This window comes from Aspergillus viridinutans (assembly GCF_018404265.1).
Source record: "Aspergillus viridinutans IFM 47045 DNA, scaffold_6, whole genome shotgun sequence".
Lineage (NCBI taxonomy): Eukaryota > Fungi > Ascomycota > Eurotiomycetes > Eurotiales > Aspergillaceae > Aspergillus > Aspergillus viridinutans.
The window spans coordinates 521,290-548,152 of record NW_025091222.1 but is presented as its reverse complement, the minus strand read 5'-3'; the positions used below and the strand labels follow the sequence as shown (position 1 = coordinate 548,152).

Here is a 26,863-nt window from a genome sequence, read left to right as displayed (position 1 = left end):
ATCACACAAAGATCACTGAGCCAATGCAACCAATTCGCTCGACGATCCAAAATCCAAGAAGAAGCGAAAGAGAAGGGAGGTCTGAGAGACTCCAATGTGGGTAAGAACGGGGTTATGAAGGGGTTGGGACCAGACAAATTGTGTGGAGAAACAGAATTACTAGGACAAAGAGGGAGAAGAGAAGGGCAAAAAAATGGGGAGCAAGATGACAACAGATTGATCTGCCACTTATGCGGTTGAAATAATAAATTATACAATGCAGATCCGAAGTGATTCTAAATTCTTCTATCTTGTCTAAGTAGAGATCTTTTTTTACCCTGTCTTGACTTTCTCTCATAAGCCGGCTAAAAAGTTTTTCTTCAGAGAATGATGAGTGTGATTATGTGCCTTGAGAATGAGGCGCGAATAGGAAAAAGCAAAAGAAAAAAATAGAAAAAGGAACAAGCGCTTCACCGCCTCCGGAATGGGTAAATTACCCGGTGAGTGGCCGGACTTGGGACCGAACATCTCATTGCCTCAGGCCATGAGGCCAGTCGCTTCTCCGCAGTATGATCATTGACCAACTCCCGTCTGCATGGAATGTCTAGAGTGTTCTTTGATCTTCTAGAGAGGTACAGGATGTCACACGAGATCTATACCGGACCTTTTATAGCAGCAACGCATGTCTTCATCCTAAGCAGCCATTCGCATGCCACGAGCCAGGGGCAAAATACTCCTGATGGCGAGCCACGGTAAACTCCGGAACGCACGATATCCACTGATTCGATAACCAGATCGGAGGCAGGTGACCCTAGAGAAAAACCCGCCAGAAGATCTCGCAGGCCGAGGGTGAGCTCGTAATAGTAACCATGACTATACCTAGGCCTGTATATATGATCTCTTGAATATAGGAAAATATGCAAAGAATTATGATGCTCTCATACACTGAAGACCATTCCAAGAGTCAGGTTATCCCTTGTTTCTTCTACCTGGTTTCTGGAAGAAAAGCATGGGATAGGTTTTCACATGACACACTGACTAGTCTGACTTGCGCATTTATATCCCTGCCCACAAATTCGGCCCGATGTGTCTCGTCTGAGTCGTCGTGCGGAGTAAGTTAGTGCAGCGGGTCCAGAATTGGAGAATTTCCAATTCCAGCTCACTGACTCTCTGGCTGGACAGAGAAGAGTGAAATACGTTGTGTGATTGCTAAAAGGCACTCCGTACGGGCTGCGGAGTACGAAGCAAATGCAAATGCATTGTACATTTTATATACCGCATTTTCTTAACCGAATAAGTGTTTGACAACTCACCCAACCCCTGCTCCCGGTAGTTGGTTACCAGGCAAGGTGTAGGACTATGCCCGCGGGATTTACCCCGATGGAGTTCACCGGCAGGGAGCGCTTGGTCGATTCGGTAGGTGAGGTCTGCTAGGATTAATGATGTGTAGTGCATAAAGACAGGGCGATTCATTAGTTTGCATTAGCTTATCGATAACGTTGAACTATCAACACCTTATTCAACTGTCCACTGGAGTTCAGATCCTGTAGATTCTGCGAGTAGGTGTACACAGGCATCCTTGGTCTGGAGATTTGGGGCCAAGTCGCTATTGATGGTTGTAGCGCTGTATGACTGATTATAGAAACGTCCGATGTCACTGTTAATGTTGTCAGCTGGGTCCTCCAGTATGTATGTACAATATATACTCAACCTTCGTGGATTTCCAAATTGAAGGTCAAACTATGGACTTCTGTGTGGCTTTGGTTTGAAATTCTTTCAGGGGGCGGCGCATGCCTGTAGACTGAGCTCATAATAATGTTGCCTAAGGCATAAAGAAAGAATATAATCGACTGGCTCTGAACTACTATTGCTCCGGTTTCTCAATGCGAAGCAACTTGAACAGTACCCGCTCCACCGGCAACAAAACCAACATGGCATGATTGAATCTATATGCCGTCAAGGCCACACAGGCACCGACGAGGGCATCCAAAAGAAAGTGGTTAGCCGTTGCGATAATTGTTACGCCCATCATCATGGGCCAGAGCGGCGCAACCACGTGAATGAAACAGTGTGGGCTGTATCGCAACAAGCATAGAGCAACAAAAACAGAGTTACCAAAATGCAGCGAAGGCATTGCCGCAATTGTGAGCTGGAACTTGTTTTGTGTCCAAGCGGATCCGGCACTGTTATCACGCAGCATATCGACGAAGCCGTACTCCTCCGGCAGTAGTCGCGGCGGACTACATCGCCAAAGAGTGAGGATCGTAAACGCTATCACGTTTTCGAGAGCCAGAGTGCGGCGGACACCTTGGTACTTTTCCCTTTGGAAAAAGGTATAGCCATAGACGAGGAAGATGACGCCTAATACAATGTGCGAGTAGTATACTCGAGCGAGAACAGCCGTTAGCCACGGCGCGCGATTGAGGACGAACCGTTGAACCCGTAGCTCGACATCTAAATGGAAGAAATGTTCTAGACTGAGGATCTGATGTGCATGGTGCCTGGCCCTCTCAAAAACGGGTTCGTTGTCGCTGATCGCTCGGGCAGAGATCGCGCGCAATCCTTGGTAGACCTGGGCTACTGTCAGATCGTTCTCATGTCACAGATCAAGGAAGAGAAAGAATGATGCCGTACCCAGTATGTAAGTAGCCAATACCATATCTCTATAAGAAACGGAAAACGGGCGAGAATTCGTGTTTGGATGTTGGGGCGACCCTTGGATGACCTCCTTGGTTTTAGATCCTCGCAGTCTTCGTCCTCGAGCAACGGTGTCTCAACGCAAGGTGTCTCCGAGAACTTGGTATCCTTGCGACGATTGATTAGGGTGCCAGCGGTAAAAATAACCACAATCGCTGTAGTCACAAATAGTCAGTCAATCCTGTCTGTCGTGATTGTCGGAGGTTGTAGCCGTCTACTTACCGGCGGGCTCAAGAAGAATTCTCAATGCGCCCATGATGATGCTGTCAACTGTGACCACGGTGGCTCATTCATGGATCATTAAGAGTGATCAGTCCTAATAGATATTTAAGTTGTAGATCCGTCGGTTCAGTGCGGATCAGGCAGTCTTGCACACGACAGTTGTGTGCTACCAATTGGCTATGGCTGACGTCAACCTCCAGACCCGCGGTAAACAACTAATGGAGAGAGAAGTGGAAAAACCAAGGATAGCGCTGGACGGCAAGATGTTGTTCTGAACAGGATACAGGGCATAAATCAATGTGACGGCAAGTCTGAGCTCAACAGGCCGGGTACTCAGCTGCTGTTGACATGGGTATCTTCCGCCATCTGGATTAAGCAAGTACCTACCTCTCTACAATAATGCACCTTCAACGTTGTGTGATACTGTGACGATGTTTACTAATTGCCCCAAGGGGTGACTTGTACGTCTCGAACCCGACAATGTCTCAGCATCATCGTCGAATACTACACATTAGCTATCTTGTCAGCATGCTCAGCATCTCTCGCCCATTTAGTTGGCAGATTTGGTCTACTATCTGGTCTTTAATATCATCCTTTTCTAGGCGTGTCAGCTCAGTCCTACCCCTGCGCAGCCAGCCAGTTACAACAGCACCTGTTGAGGTGAGGCATATCCTGAATTTACCTCTTTTACGGAGCTTCTACTGAGGAATTAAGCAGGAAGTATTGTCCCTAGACCTTGAGGAAAAGATCACCTCTATCGAATAAGGAGAAATTCACGGATCGTATATGTTTCTGTCCTTGATGGGGATATCATTCCCCGTGATTGCAGGACAGATGACGACCGAGTTCTTTCAAAGCTGCGCGAAATTCCGAAGTGGGAGGAGGAATGGAAGACACTCAGTGTCCGGAGGGACTTCCACGGTATTGACAGCACTGCAGACGAATTTATGCCACATGGGCTGAATCAAGCATTGGCAATCGTTAAATCACTGGCCTGAGTACTTATTGAGGCGCCGTTATGGGTAAGAGACAGCCCACTTGTCTGCTTCCCTAGCCTGTCAGGCGCTGTGCAGGCACGTCCTGCATCTAGTATTGTTATCGCAGTCTTGCGCACTACGCAGGACTTTTGTGCAACCAATTGGTTATAACTAGACATAACCTCCGGGCCCGCTGCAAAAAGGAAGAGATACATGGATACAAGGCATGGCAGGATGCTCATACAGAAGTTCAGCACTAGGTAAGGTATTGTTCTGGACAAAATGCAAGGAATGAGGACTGTAAATCAAAGTGATGGCAAGCCCGAGCTCAAGAGGTTGGTACTTTGCTGCTATCAATATGGATGTCTTCCTCTATCTGCATCAAGGATTACCTATAATGCACCTTTGACCTTGTGTGATGATGTGATAATGATCAATGTGCTGCACATTTCTCACTTACCTACAAAGACACTCATATCATGAGCTTCCAACGACTGCCTTTTCTGCTCAGTAAGCAGGAGTGGTAAACCCAGAAGATGGATGGAAGCGGAAAGTCGACCAATGGACGGAGTAAGAATATTGACTCGTCAGTTGGTCATCCTTCCCTTTCTAAGATTGCGATTGCTGTCTCTCTTACTTTCATGGGACGGGTCAAACAAGAGCCATTGACTCCTACCAAGTACTTTTCTTCGCCTTCTTGCCTTTCTCCTTGGGCACGCAGGATACTGCCAAATCTACGATGCGTTCAGATTGGACATTGTTTGTACGATTTGTTCCGTGAAGGGTACTTGGGATGGCTCTGAGGAAACTCAAGATTGCCGACCAAGTCGTACATTCCTGAAATTTCACACTACCAAGATGTCGGCCGGGTTGAGCTCACCATTCTAAGTTGACACTGCAGTGTGATTGTGCTGAAAACGTGAGGGTGACGGGCACGGAGAGAAGTCTCTGAGTGAAGAGAACATCATGGCTGCAGACAGATTGTGACTGTGGTGCAGGACCGCCCGGTTTCTGCGATCATTGGTAACTTTACCATCAGGCTTTCCAATAGCCTTCCGTAGCCCAGGAGCTGTAACCCAGCGACGACCAATAGATTGGCTAGGTAGTATGTCGAGCCTGACGAAGGATGATCCAACCGAGTCAGGCCAGTGATCGTCTAGCTGCAGTTCTGCTGAGGGAGGAGCTTGTACGGTCGAGCCCCTGGAGGCAAGTGTCATGTCTCATGGTTGACCGCACAACATGGTCATTCATTGACTCAGTTTCTGCAGAGATCTGAATCAATATCACTAAGCAAGGGTCAGGCATTTGGCTTTAATCGTACCTGGAATCTCGCTCTATACTTACCTCGCCAGAGTGCTGAGCTGGGGTCGACGGGATAGACCTCCCATTCGTCAATGTAAAAACCTTCAGAGCATTTCCACCGCCGCAATCAGCCCATGATTTGTTACTTACAATGCGACTAATCCCGTCTCAAGTGTGATGGGTTTTTGGTGTGCGTTGGCTGCAGGGTCTGGCGCTTAGGACGATGAGGTGGTGATGATCATTGGCTGCCCGCGGTCAACATCCCAACCCCCCTAGTCACCTTTTTCGCTCTTCTCTTTTCCCCTCTTTTCTCCTCCGTCCCAATCTCATGTCCTTGCTGGGCACTGGGCGACTATATAGCCGCGCAGTACCCCTGGGTTGCTGCGAATCTCTCTCTTCCTCAGACACTCTCCGTCTCAGTTTGTCGTTTTTGTCCTTCTGTTCTATTTTCGTCCCAGACGGGGTTTGTTTGGCTGGTCCAAACATTATTTACTATCTTTTGCCTACTTATTTTGGATCTACACTTCGTCAATAATAGTCACTTTCTACATACTTGCATCTTGCGAAGACTCTGTTGATCAAAGTCTTCAGCTCAAGTTGCCCGTCTCGCTCAACCATACTCCGTCAAGGCTCAACAGTCACCTTCTGTTAATCTTTCACCAAACACTACCGTCAATATGAGACCCAAGCTGTCCGTTGTCACTTCGACCGCGCAGAGTCTTACTCGTCCTTCATTATCGCTCAAGTCTCCCGGTCCTTTTCCCCGCACGCCAATCTCGCCGGTTCCCCCAAGCCCGGGCGGAAAGCGTTTCTCGAGTATTCAAGCGCAATCATACAATTACACCAATTCGTGTAAATCAAAGAGCATCCTCAAGAAGCAGCCCGTGGCCAGTGCAACCAGCCACGCCGAGAAGCGAATCCAATTCCAGGGTACTCCTACCGTACACTGCGTGACGCCAATCGAGAACCCTGAGGAGTATTACGGCACATACAAGAAACTGTCAAAAGAAGAGCGACGCTGGATGGTGCGTGAATGAGAGGTCTAACGACGTGGTACGATGTCAATTTCAACACCAGATCTGCCAAAACCCAGACCTTAAGGTCGAGAGTTGGGTTCCCGGAGACGGCATATTTTCTGGCGTCTGCGCCCAGCTCCGACTTTGGGATCGTCGCAATAATCCAGAATTTTGCATTGTCTGTGCAACGCTTGGATTCGATGATTCTGACTCGGATGAGATCTCAGCGAGAGAGACAACCCCTGAATCAGTGTGTATATAGATACTATTATGGCTTATGACGTGATGATATGATCCAAAGGCATTTTTTATGACCGAAGTGTTTGTTGTAATGGAACAATGGTGAAGTGTAGATTGTAGGACGTAGACCAACGTAGGTGGACATCGTTACTCTATTTTTACAGCCCAGAGCATGTTATCAACACCTAATCTGAGGGCAGCACATTGTGGTATGTAGATATCCTGTCTCTACTCTGTATGCTGAGTATACCTTATATTTGTTTAGGGCTGTATTCCAGGGCTTCGATAGTCCGTGCGGGTTCCGGGAATGTTTTTCCCAGCGCAACTTCAAATGCCATGCTGCCAAAGAACCAGTTTCGACACAACTCTCAATGCTGATTTCGAGATCTGCATCTGCCCTCCTCCGTGGGAGAATATGCAGTGCTTCAAAAGTTATTCAGACAGCCCGCAATCGAGGACTTCTTACCCTCGCCATTGAAACGTCATGGTAAGTCTCCTTGCTACCGTCGGACTACTACACCAGTCTGGATTTCGCTCATTTTTGTCCTCCTTCTAGCGACGACACATCAGTTGCGATCATCGAGAAAAATGATCGATCCAGAGATGCTTCCGCGAGAATTCATTTCCTCGAGAATGTGACGGCAGATACCAGGGAATATCGAGGCATTCACCCAATTTTAGCACTTGAATCGCATCAAGAGAATCTGGCCAAACTCGTCCATAAGGCGCTCCAGCACTTACCATCAGTATCAGAAGATGGCGAAGATAGATCGAAATTGATAAAACTGTCAGATGGCTCTCAACGGCGCAAGCCGGATTTCGTCTCGGCCACCCGCGGGCCTGGGATGCGTGCGAACCTCTTCACTGGACTCGATACAGCTAAAGGCCTGTCTGTCGCGTGGCAGATCCCGTTTATCGGCGTCCATCATATGCAAGCTCATCTCCTGACTCCTCGACTTGTTTCCGCCATGAGCCGAGCGCAACATGACAGCGATGTCGCCTCTACCAACCAACCCCTAACCCCCGAGTTTCCCTTCCTGTCTATACTTGTCTCCGGTGGTCATTCAATGCTCGTCGAGTCTACCTCTATCACAGACCATACGATCATGGCCTCGACTGCGGATATCGCGATCGGCGAATCTCTTGATAAAGCAGCGCGAGAGATTCTCCCAACCTCTGTTCTCAAGGAAGCCAAAACTACAATGTACGGCAAACTGCTGGAACAGTTTGCCTTCCCCGGCGGCAGTGCAGACTGGAGCAGCTACTGTGCTCCCAAGACCCGAGGCGAGGAGCTGATCAAGCAACCAAGTCCGTGGGGCTGGACCCTCACGTCTCCATTCGCCAATACCCGGCAGCTGCAGTTCAGCTTCTCGTTTTTGCCGAGCATGATCACAAAACTGATGGGGGCGAAGAAGACAGCCGGCGAGGACGTCTCTGATGAGGAGCGAGTTGCTCTGGCGCATGAGGCGATGCGCGTCTGCTTTGAGCATCTTGGTTCGCGTACGATCATCGCTCTTGAGGAGCTGCAGCAGAAAGCGCGGAACAAGGGTGTCCCAGAGGTCAAAACTCTCGTTATTAGCGGTGGAGTCGCGGCTAATAGGTTTCTGATGGCTGTGCTGCGGTCGTTCCTTGATGTCCGCGGGTTCCGACATGTTGAGATTGTTGCGCCGCCGCCGTACTTGTGTACTGACAATGCGGCCATGATTGGCTGGGCTGGCATCGAGATGTTCGAGGCAGGCTTCAGCACGGATCTCGGTGGTAGGGCTCTTAGGAAGTGGGCTCTTGATCCGCGTGCTGAGGATGGCGGTCTTTTGGGCGCTGACGGGTGGATGATAAAGTAAGGCAAGGATACTGTATACTTGACTGCTCTCTACTGTACCATACGTTGCATTTTTTTTCTGTACAGTAAATTTTATAGACCAATGTGTGGATTATGGAGATTTTCTCGATATCCTTGTCTTGAATATACTTTTCTTGAATATGTTCATATCATAGCCACCAGCAGTACAACAGGAGAAGATGCCACAGGAAGTAGTGGACTACCCAATTCCTAAAGCATACCCCGAGTTCGCTTGCAGCATCAACTACACTGACCGGTGCGCTCAGTGTGGCGATAATCAGCAAAAGCCAGCAGCAGCCAGCATATCCTCACTTCTTCCTCGTGGACCGAGGCCCCTGAAGCCTTGCTTCGGAGTCGGCTTTACAACGGTATCACCCCCGTGTGTTGTTTCTTCGCCTTAGAGCAATACTGCTCCTTTGGAAATCAACCTCCAGCAACCGTAGCTCCCTGGCGCAACGCTGTCACCTGCTTGCGAAGCTCGAGAAAGAAGTCCTTGCCGTTTGCCATCGTGTTGGCTGCCCGTGTGTTAACAGCGTTGAACTAAGAGTGTGACGGATCGATGGAAGGATAACGTACGCTTTGACCCCCAGGGTCCGCTAGCACGGTTGCTGTTTGCATCTTTTCCACTTGGTCTGTAGAAGAAAGGCTTGGGCTCTGGTGCGGGTGGTCAGCGACTCTTCTGCTCGTGGCGGACATGTAGGTTCCGGCTGGATGGACGGGTATTACCTCCTGGGCCTAAAGATACCCCAGAGAGAGTTAGTAAATCCTAGAGAATGGAGTAGATGACTAGAGAATGCCTTACCTCTCTGTAGAGCTGCTTTCAACTCTGCGGAATTGAACCCGCGCACAGGAACGTGCTGCTCCTGAGACGGCCCGGTGACAAATTGCTCCCGAGAATCCGTCCAAGGAGCTGAGCTCTGTCCGCCGCGATTCCCGCTGTGAGCGCCCATGTTCCTCGAGTTAGAGTGTCTCTGTCCCGACTGGCGGTTTTGATCGTACGGACGACCTCCGCGCCATCTAGAGGTGCAACTGTCAGTGAGGATCTGGCTTGTTTAACTCGAAATAGAATTTGGAACGGGGATGCATACCGTTCTTCACCGGGACCACTCATCCTGGGACAAGCTGATTGCTCCGTCGTCGAGGTAAGTGAGAATGATGGATAAGCTCCGCGTTGCTTGGGAATATCTGATCGGGGTGGAGTCTCCGCCCTGGCTAGCCCAGGGCGGCTTAGCGCCAAGACATTGACAGTAGTGGATTGCGGACGTCCAGCTGCCGTCGCGTCGCCCCTCGCCGTCGCCCGTCATGGCCGTGGAGCCTTCTATTTACTGCTGTTGCTATTCATTCCGTGCACTCTTCAAGTCATGAGTTGCGCTTCTATGTTGTTTGATTTGTTTTCTCTGCAAAGCACGGCGCGGCCTGGAATCTTTACATTTGAAACTTGAGCCTCAGCGGCGACCTCAACGAACCGCCATTCAGGGACGCTTTATTAAGCTACCTCCGTCTAGTCTCTGCCATTTCATGAACTTTCTTTAGGATGGCGCCGTATTCTTCATCAAAATATCGCTTGTCGGCCGGCAGGGCCTCGCGAAAGGGCCCGAAAGTTACCCTCAAGGGACCAGACCCTAAAGCCATCGAAGGTCCCCCTCTCAAGAAACGAAGATACATTCCCGGAGGACCAGGAGGTGGAGGAAGATATGTCGAAATCGATGTGGACGAACCTCCCAAGATCAAACGAACCCCCATCAGACGGAGCTCGTCCTCGCGAAGTCGCCCTGCACCCGAACCTGCGCCCGAACATGCACCTGAACCTGAACCTGAACCTGAACCTGAATCCGAGCCAGAGCCTGAACCTGAACCTGAATCCGAGCCAGAGCCTGAGCCTGAACCCCAACCTCAACCTGTCCTCCTCCCTCCGCCGCCACCGCCGCCCCTTGTTCCCACAACTCCCCCCTCGGCTCGTCTGAGAAGGGACAAGTCGCAGAGTCGTGGTCGCTATGGCTCGTCGACCGCCGCCGCTTTGGCCCTACAGCAGGGAGACGGGTACAAGCCGCGTGAGGAGCGCGGTTGGGAGGAGTTCCACCCGGACTTGGATATCGATGCCAAAATTGCAGTTTTCAACGCAGAGGAAGTAGATCGTCCGGCTCCGTCGACACCCATTACGGAGATATTGCAGTTGAACGGTATCGATATTAATGGGAGCAAGGATCCGTTAGCGGAGCTTATCAAGCTGCATACCAGTGGCGCATCTCCTTCACCTATCAAGCGCAAACCAGGTCGTCCTCCCCGTCGTCCTGAGGCTATTCTGAATGCCCTTGGTATCACTCCTCAGCCGAAAGCTGTGCCGCCACCGGGTCCAAACCCCCGTGAGAGGCTCACTCTCCCCAGGCCTTCGTTCCGGTTGCGGGATCCGTTTGTCTTCTATGATCAGCCAGGGGTTGGCCAGCAGAACTACGTGGACCGGACGATGGCGAGTGTGGGCTACCAAGAAAGCGATCTTTTCGTCCGTCATGAGCGGCAGATGATCCGTATGACTGAGGGGGCGCAGGAGGATGATCTGGATATTATCAACCCGCCCACCACCGAGGGAGAAGTCAATGCATCCGTTGGCAGAGTTGAATATGACATGGATGAGCAAGACGAGAAATGGCTGGAAGACTACAATGCGAAGCGAAGGGAAGAGCAGTTGGAGCCTATCAAACCGGCTGTCTTTGAGATTACCATGACGAAAATCGAGAAAGAGTGGCATACTCTGGAAAAGCGTATACCGAAGCCGAACCCGAAGCCTCCGCAGACACATCGCCCCCGGTCAAGCTCCGCAGCAGCCGTGAATGGAGAAACAACTGCTCCGGGCGAGGAACAAGACAGTAAATGCGCTATCTGTGACGATGGCGATTGCGAAAACTCCAATGCTATTGTATTCTGCGATGGTTGTGATCTCGCGGTACATCAAGAGTGTTACGGTGTTCCCTTCATTCCCGAGGGGCAATGGTTGTGTCGGAAGTGCCAGCTGATCGGACGGGGATCAGTCAACTGTATCTTCTGCCCGAACACGGAGGGCGCTTTCAAGCAGACTACGAGCTCTAAGTGGTCTCATCTACTCTGTGCCATTTGGATCCCAGAGGTCTCCCTTGGCAATCCCTCCCTCATGGAGCCGGTGACTGATGTTGAGAAAGTTCCCCGGAGCCGTTGGAAGCTGACTTGCTACATCTGCAAGCAGCGAATGGGAGCTTCAATTCAGTGCAGCAACAAAAACTGCTTTGTTGCCTTCCATCCTACCTGTGCACGGCGGGCTCAGCTTTACCTCAAGATGAAATCCGGTCATGGAGCTCCTGCAATTATGGACTCTCATCTTCTCAAGGCGTTTTGTGATAAGCATGTCCCTGACGATTGGCGCTTGGAGCACGGCACCGACGCTGCTACGGCAGATGCTATAGAATATTACCGCAACACAATGCAAGGCAGGCAATGGGGTGATAGCCAGGCGGCCGCTCTGTCGCTGGAGCCATCCCATCCTTTGGGAACCGAACCCGGGGAATTCGATGGACAAAGGACACATACCCCGCGCATCACGCTTACTGTTGGTGGAAACAAAAGGAAACGCATTGGTCCACCAAAGACGATATGGAAGCTCCCGTCTGGTGCTCCCGTTATTCCTCAGGTTGTCCTTAATTCCGTAGTGGCGTCCCTTCAACGCTTTGGTGTTCGGCAGAGGAAACAGTATGCCGAAGATGCTTGCAAGTACTGGACACTCAAACGCGAAGCCAGGCGAGGAGCAGCTCTTTTGAAACGACTGCAGTTGTCATTGGAAACTTTCTCGTCAATGGAGATGACACGAAGAGATTATGTCGCCATGGGGGTCAGTGGTGGCAAGCGACTGCAGCGACGTATCGAATTTGGTGAAAGATTGTCGTACGACCTGGATCGGCTCAGGATGCTGTGCGATGAAGTAAAGAAACGCGAGCGGGAAAAGTTGAAGGATGCAGAACTTTTAAGGTCCATTGTGGATACCGTATACTTCCCTATTTTCCCTCTGCTCTGGCCTATCTATGACAAAGCTCAAGGGTGAGTATTCTCATTCTGGTCATCGAACGGTTAGAATTTCCACGCTAATGGCATCTTAGGCTTGACGGAAAAGGCGTCTTCAAACAAGGTCTGCTTTCTCTACGCACGAAGCTTCAACAGCGGTACTACACATCGGTTGCAGCTTTCTCGGCCGACCTAGCTTCCATATTCACGTCGGAAATAGGGGTGCAACCTGCCGGGGACACTGCTGAGTTACAAATGCAAATCAGCGGGCGCGCTCCTGAACTCCCTCTTGAACAGCGTGAAAAGAGGAAATTGGCTAAGCGCATCATCAAGGCCATCCAGCCCGCTCTCGAGGATGCGATCAAGAAAGAAAGCGAGCTCAACCGCAAGCCTTTCGAGAAGGAACTAAAAGAGCTGGATCTTATGTTTGAGAACAGTGTCCTCTCCCGAAGAGGGTCCGTGGAAGAAGGATCTGCAGAGCAGGCTGAAGGCGAGACACATATCGATAATCAGGTCCCTAGTGAAATCCCGGATGGTATGCAACAGAACGTTAGCGGTAAAGCAGAAATTCCTGCCAAAGTTGAGCCTCAAGACGAATCATCCTCATCAGCCCTATCTGAGAAGGCAGAGGATGCTCCCATGCCTGATGCTGGGAGTGAGCAGTCTATCCCAGATGCTCAAATACAGGATACTGCCATGACTGATTCTGCTGAACTTACTGCCCCGGCGGCGGTGACTGAGCCGGAAAATCAGTTCGCTCCTGCAGCATCGGCAACAATTCCCACCAGTGCTGAAGCACAGCAGGAAGCCGAGCCAAGCAAGGAGGAACTTAATAGCCCGCCACTACTCGCACAGCCGACTGAATCCCAGAAAGGGCTTATTACACCTCCACCAAGCTTTCAGGGTGATCCTCAGCATCCCTTGTCGCAGGGTGGTATTCTATGGTACATGCAACCATTCGATCCCGTGGGAACGACTATCCACGAAGAACGCTGGACCGGCCGCGATGTCATGCGGGGGATGAGTGAGGAGCTCAGTGAGTTGGATGAGGACGAATTGAAAGACTTGGTAGACGATGAGATGGATGGGGACTCGGCGCCCACTGATACAGCTGCTGCTGCGTCAGACGCTCCAACCAGCGAGACGGCTGTGAAAGTCCATCGAACTCGGAGACGATGGCGTGGATTCAAGTGATTTTTCGACGTACTTGCGCACATGGCTTTAAACCCTACTTTCTTCTCCGCGATTCTGTTTTGAGTCGTTTTTATTCCCCTTGCGAGTTTTATTTCGACCCTTTAGAGATGGGAGCAAAGGCGTGTTATGAGTGTTATAACTGTGTCGATGAAGCATTGTTTTGCGCATTGTGCTCTTTGCTAAGAATGAGAATTAATTCGATTACGGATGAATTGACGCTGAGTTTACTGCCAAAAAAAAAAAAAACTAATTCTCTCATCTGTAGATAGTAGGAACTGTCTCAGCTTTTGCTAATCTGTCGACAGCAGTAGATACTCCTTGGTGACAGGAACATGTCGTTGCTGCAGGCAAACACCAGGCGGGCTGAGGCTTGGCGCCATCCACACGAGAACCGCGCCCGGTCTGGAATTGCTCGCCTCGCTTTTTCCTGCGCCATCTCTTCCCCTTCCTTTCCACCATACCATCATCATCACCCATCACCCATCCTCCTTCATCTCCCATCTCTTTCATCCCTCCTTCTTTTTCTACTTCTCCTTTTTCTTACGGGAATCTCATAACTTCAGATTTTCAGCATTCCTAGCGCAGACTAGTCTAATCCGCGACTGTTGCTGATTGGATTTTTCTGCTTGCCTTTTTTTTCCCCCTTCATTCAACCACAGCCTGTTGTAGGACGTGCATCTCGCGCGCTCTTTCGAGTAACAAGCTTCTTTCATCTTTTTACCTCCCTTATCACCTATCCACTTTCTTCGTTTCATCCTCTATTCCAAAATCGACATCATGTCTGCTGAATACGATAACGAGAACGGTCGCTACGACGGTATGTGTTTGCATAAAGACATCCCGATCGACAACTGTCATAGTTGTCAACACAACGGTCGCAGTACTAATTTGCTTTGCTTCTCTCAACTTCAGACGAGCCTCGCTTCGCTCGCGACCGCAGCGCTTCTCCTCGCGATGAGCCTCGGGGCGATCGTGCTCGCAGCCGTTCGCCCAATGGACGTGCCGATGAGCGGTAATTTCGCCCTTTCTTAGATTATCACTTCCTTCGTATCGCATGAACCAGCACGCTGACATCTCTTGTTCAGTCCCTCTGTCGATTCCCGCAAGCCCGTTGATGATGATGAAGAAGGTGCCATCAACCCGGGCTCGAACCTTTTCGTCACTGGTATCCACCCTCGTCTGACCGAGTCCGATATCTCCCGTCTGTTCGAGAAGTACGGCGATGTCGAGAACTGCTCGATCATGCTGGACCCTCACACCAAGGAGTCTCGTGGCTTCGGCTTCGTCAAGATGGTCACTGCCGAGCAGGCTGATGCTGCCAAGGAGGGTCTCCAGGGTGAGGTTATCGAGGGCCGTACTCTGAGCATTGAGAAGGCTCGTCGTAGCCGCCCCAGAACTCCTACTCCTGGCAAATACTTCGGACCCCCCAAGCGTGGTAAGTCCTCATACACTGTGGTTCAAGGGTACAATTCAACTGCTAACTCGTTCCTTCTGCAGACTTCCGTGGACCTGGTGGCCGCGGTGGCCGTGGTGACCGTTACGATGACAGACGCGGACCTCACGGTGGCGGCTTTCGTCGCGGCGGCGGCGGCAGTGGTGGTGACGACTACCGTTATGGTCGTTATGACTCCTACAGTGAACGTCGTGACTATGGTGGTGGCCGCGAAGGGCGCGAAGGGCGCGAAGGCCGCGAATACCGCGACTATCCTCGTCGTGAATACCGTGACGACTACAGCTACCGTGGTGGCATTGATCGCTACGCCTCCGGTAGTGGTGGTGGCCGTGAAGAGCGGTACAGTCGCGAGCCTCGCCGTGACGATCGTCGTGGCTATTATGATCGTGATGCTAACCCTCCCAGCTACGGCGACGCTGCCCCTCCTGCCCGTGAACCCTACGCTGGCCGCACTTATGAACCCCGTGGTGGCGAAGACAGATACAGTGGCCGGTAGGCGAATTGACGACATGGGAAGCCAACACTCGAGCCGAGTTCATGCCACGTAATTATTTCCCGTGTTAGTCTTTTTCTCTTTTCGCTGGCTTTTCCCCATCTTCCTATCCTCCTGCCCCTTTCTCTTGTGACGTGCCATTACTCTTCCAATTTTTCTTGAAACGCTTCTATTTCGAGAGTTTCCCCTACGATTGGGTCTCGATTCGACTGCCGACCCTAGGGCGTGATAGTTTGTTTTCTTGTCTTCGAAGGAAAAGTCGTCTTCACATTCACATGTCTTTTCGATCGGAAGGCCACCAGTTTTGCGACCAATCTCTCAACCAATTCAAAACAAAACAAAGCAAGAAAGAAAGGCCAGGACAGAACTGTGTCGACTCTCTTCGGTCACAGGCTGATATTTTTCATTTGTTCATCGCTTCGATACACCCGGGAAATATGGCGGCAGGGAAAAAGAAACAAATTTTCACAATAACGTTGTAATTCTTCGGATTATCTCATGGGTCAGCACTGCTACATTTGCAACTCTTCCGGAAAACTTGGTCGTTGTCTCGCTAGTCAGCTTTTCGCCTTATTGCGTCTTATACAGCTTTCTCTACGTAACGACTCGATTGTATTCGGCCTGAAACACATAAACAAACAAAATGGCTTCGGCTCATCCACCCACACAAGGACTCTGTTCTTACGCCTTGTTTGAAAGAAACTGACTGAACGGGATCCGGCTTTTCCTCGCCAATTCTGCCACAGCCGCTGTTATTTTGTGCCTGTAGTATCGCCAACCGGAGGACAGCCTTCTCCAAATGGCATCTCTTGTTGCGCCGGACCGGATCAACTTAGTCCAAAGTAATACCCTGGGTTGATTCACTATCTACAGGCCTGCCGCCGCATCCTCAAGTGGCTGATTGGCACATGTCGATGTCACTGATTGAATGACAATAGCCCGAGAGGTAAGGATAAACAATAGGGAAAAGAATACTAACGTCAAATACAGTAATAGCTTCTATTCCACCACTTGCCTGATCGAAGATTTTGGGCAAGAGCCCTCCTTTCTCATTCTACTCCAACTTTCTGCTAGCCTTGTGGTGATGGTTCTTTCATCTGGCTCTCCTGCGACACTAACAATCAGGGTTATTGTTATTATTACCACAAATCTATGGTGCCTGGTGGATTCTTCTAATATGGGGAATCTGCTCCTAGCAACATTCTTCTCATGCATTAGTGGAGTAGTCATCATATAGTGAAGCCTTGTTGGAGACCCTAGCTAGTCTGATTTCAGGCGCTGTGTTAGAACCAACTTCTATTACAATATTCTGTTGACTGTCATCATAAGTCGTTATTGTATAACCTTTATTATCCAATTAGTCTTGTTTCACCAGCCCTGCTCAACATTCTGTTTGTTACAGGCATGTGATTTTAAGGTTGATGCCGAATGACTTCGAAATATATATATTCATTTTTTACAGTCACCGCCAGGCCGCATCCACGCGAGAACTACAAAATTCTTACTGTGATTCATATAACGGAGATATTCTATGTCGTCGTCTCTAAAGAGGCAATATCAACCTTAAGATCAAGACTCTCGCTATATCCACAATATACAGGTAAAAAGCGTGCACCTTCGCTGAAATCTAGCTTGCAACACAGACTGGAATTCTTGCCCGTGGTGGGATGTTCTCCTGCAAGAGTGAATAATCCAAGTCGAGCATTAATGTCAGCACAGTGATAATCTGTGGCACAGACAGGTATTGACGACAGTCCATGTCCCTTCTCATCGGGATGGCCGCTGCTCTGAGTCAAGGGCCGGTGTGGTGCTCGTGAGCATTCAGTTGCCTTTTCTGAAATTCGCTCCACGAGGCACAGTAGATATGAGGTAACTGATCATCGGTGGAATTCACAGCGCTCGCTAGCGCCATCGTCCGAAATCCCCCAGCCTATTCAGGCGACTTCTTGGAGGAAACCGCTCCGCCCTCGACTTCGTTGCTCTTCTGAATCAGAAACTCGCCTAGCATGCGTAGGGGGTCTGAGGGTCTGTCGCAAGGGCGATATTAGTACTAGTCGCGTGAATGATCCATGTCCTGCGCAACGCCCTGCGCTGAGCCATTACGGGGCAGGCGCATTTCACGAGCAATAAGAAACCACTCACTGTTCCTTGACGACGGATTTCATCCCCTCAAGCAAGTACGGCACTATCTTTTCGTTCATGTATACTCGTGCGGGCGCGCCGCCCGGACGGACCTGCGCCGCGGGTGTAGTGGACTCTGCTCGCGGGGTGTTTGCGGCGCCGGTGTTGCTGCCGGGTGTTGCTCCGTTGCCCATATTGAATAGATGTGATGCGCTTGGACCGGAGGTTGGATCACTGTGTTGGATTGAATTGTTCAGAGGCGCAGAGGACGTAGAGGGTAATTCTTTCTTGATTGAGGCGGCCGAGTCTGGTGACTAAAGTCTAGGAGTCAGATGGAGGAGTAGCAATCTCAGGTATGATTGATTGAAGCAAGGGAGGAATGAAGCAACAGTCAAGATTAGACAGAAAGTTAAAAGTGATGTCGCAGTTTGATCGAACAAAGATCTCTCCCAGGGCGGAGCTTGCGGGCGGAGCTCCTTCAAGCTCTCCACTGTGGAGATGGTCATGAGGGGAGGTATTTCTCACAGGAACGTCCGCCATGGCTAGTATTATGTCAAATGATGATATATATACAGACTGCGAGGATAGAAGTCATAATTCATGCGCTTACTTTAGATGTGTACAGTTGCGCCTTCATCAGCGCTGCTTATCTTACTGCTTTGCCTGCCAGGTGGTCAGGCTGCAAACATATCAAACAGATACAAAATCCAATTAAACTCAGGTGACTTCGCGTCTTTTCGTGACACGTTTGAGCGCCAAGCGATGGGGATGGTCTTTCAGGCTTCAATAACAGTCGTGTCAGCGCGTCGTTGGCCGTCAAATCGATACTGGTGATGCTGTTCACAGAGAGTTTCTCTGAAACTTCGTCTCGAATGATCATCCCAAAGCTCTCGTGGCAGCATGTCCCTTCTGGACTACTGGGACACATCGCGCCCTCAAGTGAAGCGCAGGAAGACTACTACTAAAGAGGGTCAAGAAAGTCCCAGAACAGTCGCACTTCGGAAAGACGAGTCCAGCATCACCGAAAATGAAATCGATACCTCTGATAGTCCGTTAGATACATGGGACGCCCTGCCCTCGGCTCAAGTCGCCGGCGATATCGCGGTCGAGGACGAGAACCCGGTCCCAAACAGTCAGACAGAACTAGAGTCTTCGCTACCAGATATTCCTACAGATAATCAAGCTATCGAACAGTATGAGATTTCGCATGCAGTAGAACAGGATGACGAGCCTGATTTGCGCCAGAGGCTTCAAGACGGCAAATGGCGGAAGGGAAGGAGCTCTATCTACGTGGATGCGTTCAATCTGGCACTGGAAACTGTGCTGGACGAAGAAGCCCATCTTTTCAATGAGGCGGAATTAGAGGTTTTCAAACAGTGGAAGGAGATGTCGTATGAGTCCCAATACTTGTGAGTCGAGCCATCGGATGCGTCATCGGAAACAAGCTGATGGTCTATCGTCAGATATGTACGGCTCTTCCTTCGCAAGACCTCGGCTTGGCATCGCATCAATCGCTTGGGTTATTACTCGGACATTAGTGATATGTCCCAGGCGGTTGCTGATCTTCGGTCCAGCCGCAAGCTGCCTGTCCCTCTAGTATCTTCGGATGGTACCTCTGAAGATATGAGTTCCGGCAGTGGTGCGGACCTCACTCATTTCAGGTTCGCCGATGACACTGATGAGATAACGACTCTGGAGGAAGCATCCTCTCTGCTACTTCTTGAAGAACTCAAAGTCCTCGCAAAGGACGCAAAGGTTCAAGGCAAGAGCAAGAAGGAGCTGCTTGAAGCCTTTCGCGCGTCCAGCCAGAGACAAACAGGTCTTAACTGGAATGATAAAGAGCACGACTCACCTCCTGCCGTCAATCGAGATGACCATTATATTCAGAAAATCCTTGAGTATACCGGCGACTGCATCAGACTTGCGTCGGGGCCTTATGCTCTCTTCGAGAGAGTTCATCTGGTCTTTTACAGGTCCACAGAGTGGACGGAGAAATCCCTCACCACTATAATTCTTGCGAAGATCTCCCGCAGAAATTTTCCCGAGTATGTTGTATGTCGCTCTAGCTCGATCTTCCCATCCAGAGAATTTCTGCTTGAATTCGAATCAGCACTTCGGAAACAACATCAAATAGACAATCTTCTTGAGTTCAACGGTACACCCACTCAGGAAAGGCTGGAGCATGTGAAACGCGTTTGTACAGACGTCTATCCCCGATGGAAAATTCTACTCGAACAGGAACAGCGCAAGGAAGACACGATCTACGAAGCCGGTGAAGGCGCCTACTTACGTCGCTTTTCTCCAGCTTGGGTCTATACTCGGATCATTCATAAAGGCCTTCATCCGCTCGGGCGCTTCAAAGAACACAAACGGGAACACGAAGTCCTGTGTGAATTGCTAGGCCAGCGCTTGTTCCACGCTGCCCGACGGGGCGCATGGTATCAACGAAAAGCGCTGTTGGAGGAACACTATATGTGGGCTCTTACACCTTCTGATGGACGGTGCGAGGACCTCCAGAAGAAGCACTGGAAACGAATTGCTCTGCGGACATGCGAAGAAGGGCTGGAAGACCCGGACTGCCATCTCATATACCACTATGATCTTCAAAAGCGGATCACAAAGCTGGAAAGGGCTCTGAAAATAGTCAAGCGTGAGCAACACGACTTTGGCCATGTCATGTTGGCCAAACCACAAGTACGGACGATTGAGGGTATACGAATCGAAAGAGAGGACTCACCAGCTCGCGGTTCAGGAAAAAGCGAGGAAGCCTCGACCAGGCGGGGACGCCCAACCATCTGGATTGACGAGAGAGAAGGCGGAAGCGAATGCAGGGTCGAAAGCATGTGTTTGAGCTGGTATAGGGATCATGGCTGGAAGGGTTACCATGCAGAAGGAGGGATCGTCAGAACCTTGGTATGCCTCATTCCAACTCGCATGATCTCACAGCTAACATACAAATTCTAGTTCGGCTACCTCTTCTACGACATCCTATTCACCTACGTCCCTAATGTCTTCCAGACACCCTTTCAAACCTGTCCGCTAGACCTCCACACCGATGCATTCTACCCCTCCCGCGCATCAGAGATCAATTACCGTCTGGTAGAAATAACCAACGGCGCTGCTGAACGAATCATTCGCGATGTCCATGAGCGCGAATCAGAGAAGCAGACCTGCGCCATCGGCATAGACTGGTCCTTTGAGCTGGACGATTTGGTTGAGATCGTGCAGTGTTTTCGAGGCGAAGCTCTGGCCACTATCTGCAAGGTTATGGCCCAAGAGTATCAGCAGCGCGGTGGGGGAATACCTGATCTCTTTCTGTGGAGTGTGGAGAAGAAGGAAGTCATGTTTGCTGAAGTCAAGTCTGAAAATGATCGTTTGAGTGATACCCAGAGGTTGTGGATTCATGTGCTTACTGGAGCGGGCGTGAGGGTTGAACTTTGCAACGCTGTTGCGAAGGAGGTTAGACGAGCGAGTTGATTCCGCGTATACTTGGTATAATGTATAGAAGAATTGGAATGTATAGCTGTTTATACCCTGCAGGCAGTCATATTACTGATATACAGTGAACTATCCAAACCTACAGTTAAGAATCTCAGGTAGTTAAAGTTTGTTTTGATTTTTGACTATTCGCGACCAGGAGGTATCTAGGATCGTTCATGCATTAACACTAGGAGAGTCCTAGTCGATCACCCCGCAACCATCTCAGGTTGCCAGAGTGAAATTCCTCATCGACGACGAAATGTCACAGAACCAACAACCACACACCAAGACCAGAGAGACGGCGAGCCGCTTAAGCGACAAGGGTGCTGGCAGTGGCGGACTCGTAACGCCAGGTGGGGGGCAGGACACCGACGGACTTGTAGTAGCGGGACAGACGGTGGATACGAGACTCGATGAGAATGAGGCGGAACTTGCTGTCCTTGTCCTTGCGGTTGCGCTCAAGGTGCTTGCGGACGGCGACGGCCTACAACAGTCAGCAAGGCGCGAATATAGGACCAACAGAGAAAATGCAACGCTACCTTCTTGATCAGGAAGTAAAGGTCCTCGGGGAGTTCGGGAGCGAGGCCTGTTTTACGAAAAATCTCTCTGTCAGCCTGTGGATTGACCAAGCAGAGGCATAGAGAAAACTTTTGCATTTCTGCGAAAAGATATTCTCACTTCCAGTGATAGAGTTCGGAAATCGAGGCGGGGGATCAAGACGGGCAACAGCGGTTTCATGCAGAGGTGTTTCTACGCTCGTGCATCTCATTCTCAGAGCAACCGCCGTACATCCTTGTCCATAATCCCTCGCCGTGATATCCTCGTCTATACTGGTGCGATTTGAGTGACAATGGACGGTACCGTACCACTAGACTTCAAGATACGGAGGATCTTGTTACCTGTTGCAAAATGCGATGTTAGCGCACGGCAGACGCGGAAAGGACGAATATTGAGCAAACGTACCAGTGACAACCTTGACCTGGGCAATGCCGTGGCTGTCACGGAGGACAACACCGATCTGGGAAGGGGTGGCACCCTTTCTGGCGAGCTTGCAGATCTGGTCAACGACCTGGTCCGGGGTGGTCTTCGACCAAGCAGGAGCAGAACGGCTGTAGGGAATAGCAGAGGCGCTAATACCCTTTCCCTTGCTGTGCATACGACTGTAGCGAGTTCGTTAGTTCGAGTGTTCGGGACAGCGACTATGGTGATGCGTTGCGAGTCGCATTGATCGCGAAGAGCGATGACTTACCCCATCTTGAATTATTGTCGGGGGTTGAACTGGTCCGGTGTGTCGACGGAGTTGGACAGGCGATGGATGAAATCGTAAAAAAATTGAAGCCGATGTGTAGATGAATGAGATAAAGGACAGGCGGGTGGTGGAGTGTGGGTCACGTGCGGGTGGAGTTCGCTTAGCTTTTCTTACTTTTTCTGCGGTTTCAACGTCCGCAAAAGTCCTCTCCTCCTTCCTCATTATCCATTGTCGGAAATACTCAACCTTCTGATCTTGATGTTGATCAATTGAATTGGTTGCCAGCTTCAGGGTTGTATATATGACTGACTGAGTTTCTACAATCGCTCTCAGCTAACTTTGCAAATGGTATGTTCTGAACTTTCTTGCAATTCCATCGTGATTTATCTATGTGATGAGACAACACCTTTTTACTTTATTTCTGGTACCTCTTATGTCAGAAGCAGATCCTTGTGGTCTGCTTCGATGATCTTAATGGACTTCTGACAACGAAGCTTCTTTCATCTTTTGAGTCGTCAAACCGATTTCACCGCATCCTTGCTGACTTCGATTTGATGGCAGACTTCTTTGGGAATTGCCTTCACTTGAATTGACCCCGTTTACCGCGAGCTATCCATCATCATGTCGTGATTCGCATATCAAATTAGTTATAGGGATTGAGAAAAATGATAAGATTTGCACCCCCCGTGGATGACTACAAAACCCCAGTTCTCAAACAGGCAACTCGTAGTCAATGATATCCGCCCATCTGCGGAGAATGCGATAGGGCTTCTATACAATAAGGTCCACTCCCTGGTATTCATGACTTAGGTTATGTACCTAGATGGCTTACGTAGATGGCGACCAACGGTCGCATCTTAATACCTACCTCACCCCGCGGAGTTCAACTGGAAACCAGCGACGACACATTTCATCCGCGTACTCTGTAAATGACAATCTCTCATTCATCAAGCAGGTCCGGAAACGCGATAGACGCTGTGTCATCGCAGACGACGCCAACCTGCTGGCAGTTGTCGATAACTGGTTCGGTTTTGAAGCTGCGCACACATCCCTCTCCGGGCTTTCGCAATTTCATGACACATAATGATCCCCCGTAGATTCGGGTATTACTGCGTTGTGATATCCATCAGTTGTGGGATAGTTACTCACTTTCAGTCAACCCAAGGCAGGCTACAAGGTCCTGAGCTTTCTCGAGATCGGATGGTAATGTCACGAAATGTTTTAGACCGTGTATGCCGGCAGCCTGAGGATCCGAGAATGTCATTAATCCGCTGCTCCCCTGGCACTCTGAGCAAGCCGTGCTATGCAAAGTGCATGGTGCTGGAGAGGTTGGTGTTGAGTTGTCTTCTCCACCTGGATGTGATATCATATGCAATATTCAACAGGAGGAACAGGGACGCAGACAATGGAGGCCGAGTTATTCAATCGCTTGTTGGGTCATTATGAGTTCCTGACTCTCAACTGTCAAACCTGAACTTTTGAGTTTGCTGGTGTACTGACCGTGTTGCCGCACAAATGAGCTGTATTGTTCTCTTGTTATTGAAATTGTGGGGAAAGAGGGATCACACCGCTATTTGAATAGCATCGCCTCTGCGGGATCATGCTGAAGGGAACTGCATAGCATACATTTCGAATGACGACGTCATTTCGAACGAGGCTGCGCTCCTCTAGTCTAGTTAGTGCAGATACCAGGATGCGACCTGGAGCGAGAAATTTGGGCATCTTGTTGTTGTGTTAGACCTACGTCCCTGCAAGTTGCCTGAACCTGCGCGCTGTTCCGAGTTCTTCCTATCTGCAAACTCCTGCAGGCTCACGATGAGTGGGTTCAACACAAAGCTTATTCTGGTTGCCTTCCGGGACTCCTTTGTTTATGTCGATATACTGGCGGGCATATCTGGAAGTCAGTGTCGAGGAGGGCGATCAGTTCAAGACCTCAAATAAGGCTTGATTGAGAAAAATCAATGCAGGATATTGACAGGAACGATAGATCTGGTCTCGTGCGCTTCCCAGTCACCAGACAAGTCCAAGTGATGAAGCATAACCAGACATTCATCCGGAGCCAGAACACGTAAGGATCTTCGACGTGACCGCAACTTTTGAAGGTCGACAAACATGGACTTGCCAGCCAATTCGCTCGCATGGCGCAGACGCACAACGATTTCAAATACAGAGAACAGCGTTTTCTGGAAGCGGGATTGGAGCAGACAAACGACATCACATCATGTGGCCAGGTTCAGGGAATAGCAAAGAACGAAAACACGCTCCCCGATTCGACCGCTGCAGAAAAATGACAGAGCATGTATACGTAGTGCTGTCGAATCAGGTCTATATGACAGCGTCTGTAGAACGGGTGACGATCAATGCAGGAAGCGCTTCGGACTGCTGCAGCAGACGTCGATTAATTAGAATAGACTATGATTTCGCGCGGGCATTGACCGCAGGGTACTCCGTATTGACTATCGAGTCCATGGAATGTAATCAGTAGAGTTAAGGATCGATATCGAGAAGCGTCTGTAATAATCGTAGATTGGCTTGCAAGAGAACCAATTCGCTTCCAGATCACCGCAAGGATGAAGGAAGGGAGGCCGATTGGTTCGATGGCGGGAGGAGTTCGATGTGACTTGCTTCTCAATCAACCAAGGAGAAGGCAGCATCAACGCTGGAGGTCACTAAACCCATCGAGTCTGAGTAGTTTCTACTTATGTTTATTCAAAGGAAGCGGCCAGGATCAGGAAAGTTCAACAATGGTCCTATAGATGTTAGGAATTGAGTTATGATGTCCCTCCTTTCCACCGAATCCCGGTTGCGCCTTACGCCGCTAAAGTTTGCCTTGAGCGATATATGCTATTGCCGTTAATTGCTGCTGATCGTTCCGCAAATCACCGCCGATTCCACCGGTTCCCCGGAATCAAGAGCTGATGCCATGCCAATGCTCAGCTTAGTTCTATTGTCTCTTATCTACGGAGTAATTAGCACCAATTGCAATATCGACGAGGTCTGGGCTCAGCTTGCCTCTTCCAAGGATTGTATGGAGCATAAGTGCGAGTGTGCGACAGTCTTCAGAACCAAACACACGGCCGCTTGACGAGATTCGTGCAAGACTGTGGCAAAACCCAAATACAATCTTTCTGTGCACCGCTGTGCCATCTGTTTGATGGCAAAATCGCAGCCTCGCCTCGAGGATTGGACCCGTCTAGGCTGCCGTGTAATCTCCTCCCGTGCACACCGGAAAAATAATTCTCGTGCCATGACTAGACTAAGGGTTATGATAATTAGCCTGATAGTAGAGTGTTTGCGCTGCTTGTCCGCGTCGTAACATGAGGCTGACTATGTCTCTGGTCTACTCTGTAATTGTTTATTTTCTGATATTGCCATTACTACCGTTGCGCTGATCGCCAGCAGGTGCGGCGTAGCTGCAGTAGTCGTTCGACATTTGCCTCACAGAGGTCGGGGATCAGCTTTGCTATGACATTCCGCATCGGAACTCCAATGATTACGACGAATCAGGGAGGAGTCTCCTGCCGCTATTGGTTTTATTTACGTATATATACAACAATCTGGATACCCAATCACCACAACGATCTACTCTCTTACGACTAAGTAGAACCTGTTGGAGTATAGAATACGCAGCAAGAATTTGTACTAATCATCACACATCGTGAGACGGGCCGTGTCAGTCTTATAGACCATTATTTAGAGGACTTCAGTGGTGCCCAACTCGGGGAGAGCCCGAGTCGCAGAAACCAGGGTGGAAAAACCAACGGAGAAACCTACAAAATACCTTAATGCTAGACACCAGGGGCTGCTCCCATAATAGAAGTCTCCACGTGGGTGGCTGACGCCAGAGGAAATGGAAAAAAGCAACCAAATTCGGCACTCAGCAAGGAGCGATGTTGTGCAAACACTCCGTACTCCATTTATTATTGTGAGGCTGAGGATATGTAGATCACCCAGAATTGCCATTATTCCGGCTCGATTTGAAGAAAAACCTAGCCATGTTTATTGATTTAGCCTTTAGGTATTCGGTCTGGTACTGGATCTCAGAGTAGGCACAAGGCTTCAAAGCCCTTTGCAGAGTACTATCTGACCGTCAGTTCCGAGTATTCGACTCGACATAGGGAGTAGATACGGAGTAATATCAAGCAAATTATGGGTTGGAGTCATTGTCTGCTGCGAAGATCATTGCTTAACCAGACAAGAAGACACCCGTCTTGCGAGTTTAGAGACTGTCGAGCTTCTCTGAGGCGAGGATTGCCCGTAAACTGTTGGGGAAACTTCATCCCTAGTCTATCCCATATTCCGGTTACCCATGCCGCGTGCCTTGTCCGCGGAGGCTGCCGATCAATAAGCATATTGTGCCGTCAAGCAACACCTGCTTACCTAGGTATGGTCTGGAAACCCGATTCCTGGAATGGTAAAAAGACCAGTGTTTGCGACTATGCGGTTCCTGGCTCTGCTACAGCCTATTGCGTACTAGACCACTAGTTATCGATCTGAAACCGATGGACGTGAGAACTTGGCGCACGTGCGGCTCAAGGGGATGGTCCATGATGGTGCAGATAACGAAGGAAGAC

General features: G+C 49.9%; 9 protein-coding genes across 9 annotated transcripts; 5 read left to right on the top strand and 4 right to left on the bottom strand.

The window, feature by feature from the left end:
* Positions 1–1,843: 1,843 nt before the first annotated feature.
* Positions 1,844–2,932, bottom strand: Aspvir_008055 (phosphatase PAP2 family protein; the record flags this gene model as incomplete). Its single annotated transcript, XM_043271231.1, has 3 exons — positions 1,844–2,551; positions 2,614–2,831; positions 2,899–2,932. The coding sequence occupies 3 exons, from the start codon at positions 2,930–2,932 to the stop codon at positions 1,844–1,846; spliced, it is 960 nt and encodes a 319-aa protein (XP_043127166.1).
* A 2,922-nt stretch (positions 2,933–5,854) lies between these two features.
* Positions 5,855–6,214, top strand: Aspvir_008054 (uncharacterized protein; the record flags this gene model as incomplete). Its single annotated transcript, XM_043271230.1, has 1 exon — positions 5,855–6,214. One exon carries the CDS (start codon positions 5,855–5,857, stop codon positions 6,212–6,214), a length of 360 nt encoding a protein of 119 aa, XP_043127165.1.
* A 590-nt stretch (positions 6,215–6,804) lies between these two features.
* Positions 6,805–8,274, top strand: Aspvir_008053 (N(6)-L-threonylcarbamoyladenine synthase family protein; the record flags this gene model as incomplete). The annotated part of the gene is made up of 2 exons (XM_043271229.1): positions 6,805–6,920; positions 6,990–8,274. 2 exons carry the CDS (start codon positions 6,805–6,807, stop codon positions 8,272–8,274), a joined length of 1,401 nt encoding a protein of 466 aa, XP_043127164.1.
* A 422-nt stretch (positions 8,275–8,696) lies between these two features.
* Aspvir_008052 (uncharacterized protein) lies at positions 8,697–9,384 on the bottom strand (the record flags this gene model as incomplete). Its single annotated transcript, XM_043271228.1, has 4 exons — positions 8,697–8,788; positions 8,850–8,927; positions 9,076–9,290; positions 9,362–9,384. The coding sequence occupies 4 exons, from the start codon at positions 9,382–9,384 to the stop codon at positions 8,697–8,699; spliced, it is 408 nt and encodes a 135-aa protein (XP_043127163.1).
* Positions 9,385–9,807: 423 nt separating this feature from the next.
* Aspvir_008051 (putative PHD finger domain protein) lies at positions 9,808–13,493 on the top strand (the record flags this gene model as incomplete). The annotated part of the gene is made up of 2 exons (XM_043271227.1): positions 9,808–12,335; positions 12,395–13,493. 2 exons carry the CDS (start codon positions 9,808–9,810, stop codon positions 13,491–13,493), a joined length of 3,627 nt encoding a protein of 1,208 aa, XP_043127162.1.
* A 777-nt stretch (positions 13,494–14,270) lies between these two features.
* Aspvir_008050 (RNA recognition motif domain-containing protein) lies at positions 14,271–15,442 on the top strand (the record flags this gene model as incomplete). Its single annotated transcript, XM_043271226.1, has 4 exons — positions 14,271–14,310; positions 14,406–14,505; positions 14,579–14,928; positions 14,991–15,442. The coding sequence occupies 4 exons, from the start codon at positions 14,271–14,273 to the stop codon at positions 15,440–15,442; spliced, it is 942 nt and encodes a 313-aa protein (XP_043127161.1).
* A 1,927-nt stretch (positions 15,443–17,369) lies between these two features.
* Aspvir_008049 (DPY30/SDC1 family protein) lies at positions 17,370–17,754 on the bottom strand (the record flags this gene model as incomplete). Its single annotated transcript, XM_043271225.1, has 2 exons — positions 17,370–17,466; positions 17,582–17,754. The coding sequence occupies 2 exons, from the start codon at positions 17,752–17,754 to the stop codon at positions 17,370–17,372; spliced, it is 270 nt and encodes an 89-aa protein (XP_043127160.1).
* Positions 17,755–18,460: 706 nt separating this feature from the next.
* Aspvir_008048 (fanconi-associated nuclease 1) lies at positions 18,461–21,037 on the top strand (the record flags this gene model as incomplete). Its single annotated transcript, XM_043271224.1, has 3 exons — positions 18,461–18,969; positions 19,024–20,473; positions 20,525–21,037. 3 exons carry the CDS (start codon positions 18,461–18,463, stop codon positions 21,035–21,037), a joined length of 2,472 nt encoding a protein of 823 aa, XP_043127159.1.
* A 313-nt stretch (positions 21,038–21,350) lies between these two features.
* Positions 21,351–22,294, bottom strand: Aspvir_008047 (40S ribosomal protein uS15; the record flags this gene model as incomplete). Its single annotated transcript, XM_043271223.1, has 5 exons — positions 21,351–21,524; positions 21,580–21,626; positions 21,907–21,939; positions 22,004–22,200; positions 22,290–22,294. 5 exons carry the CDS (start codon positions 22,292–22,294, stop codon positions 21,351–21,353), a joined length of 456 nt encoding a protein of 151 aa, XP_043127158.1.
* Positions 22,295–26,863: the final 4,569 nt, after the last annotated feature.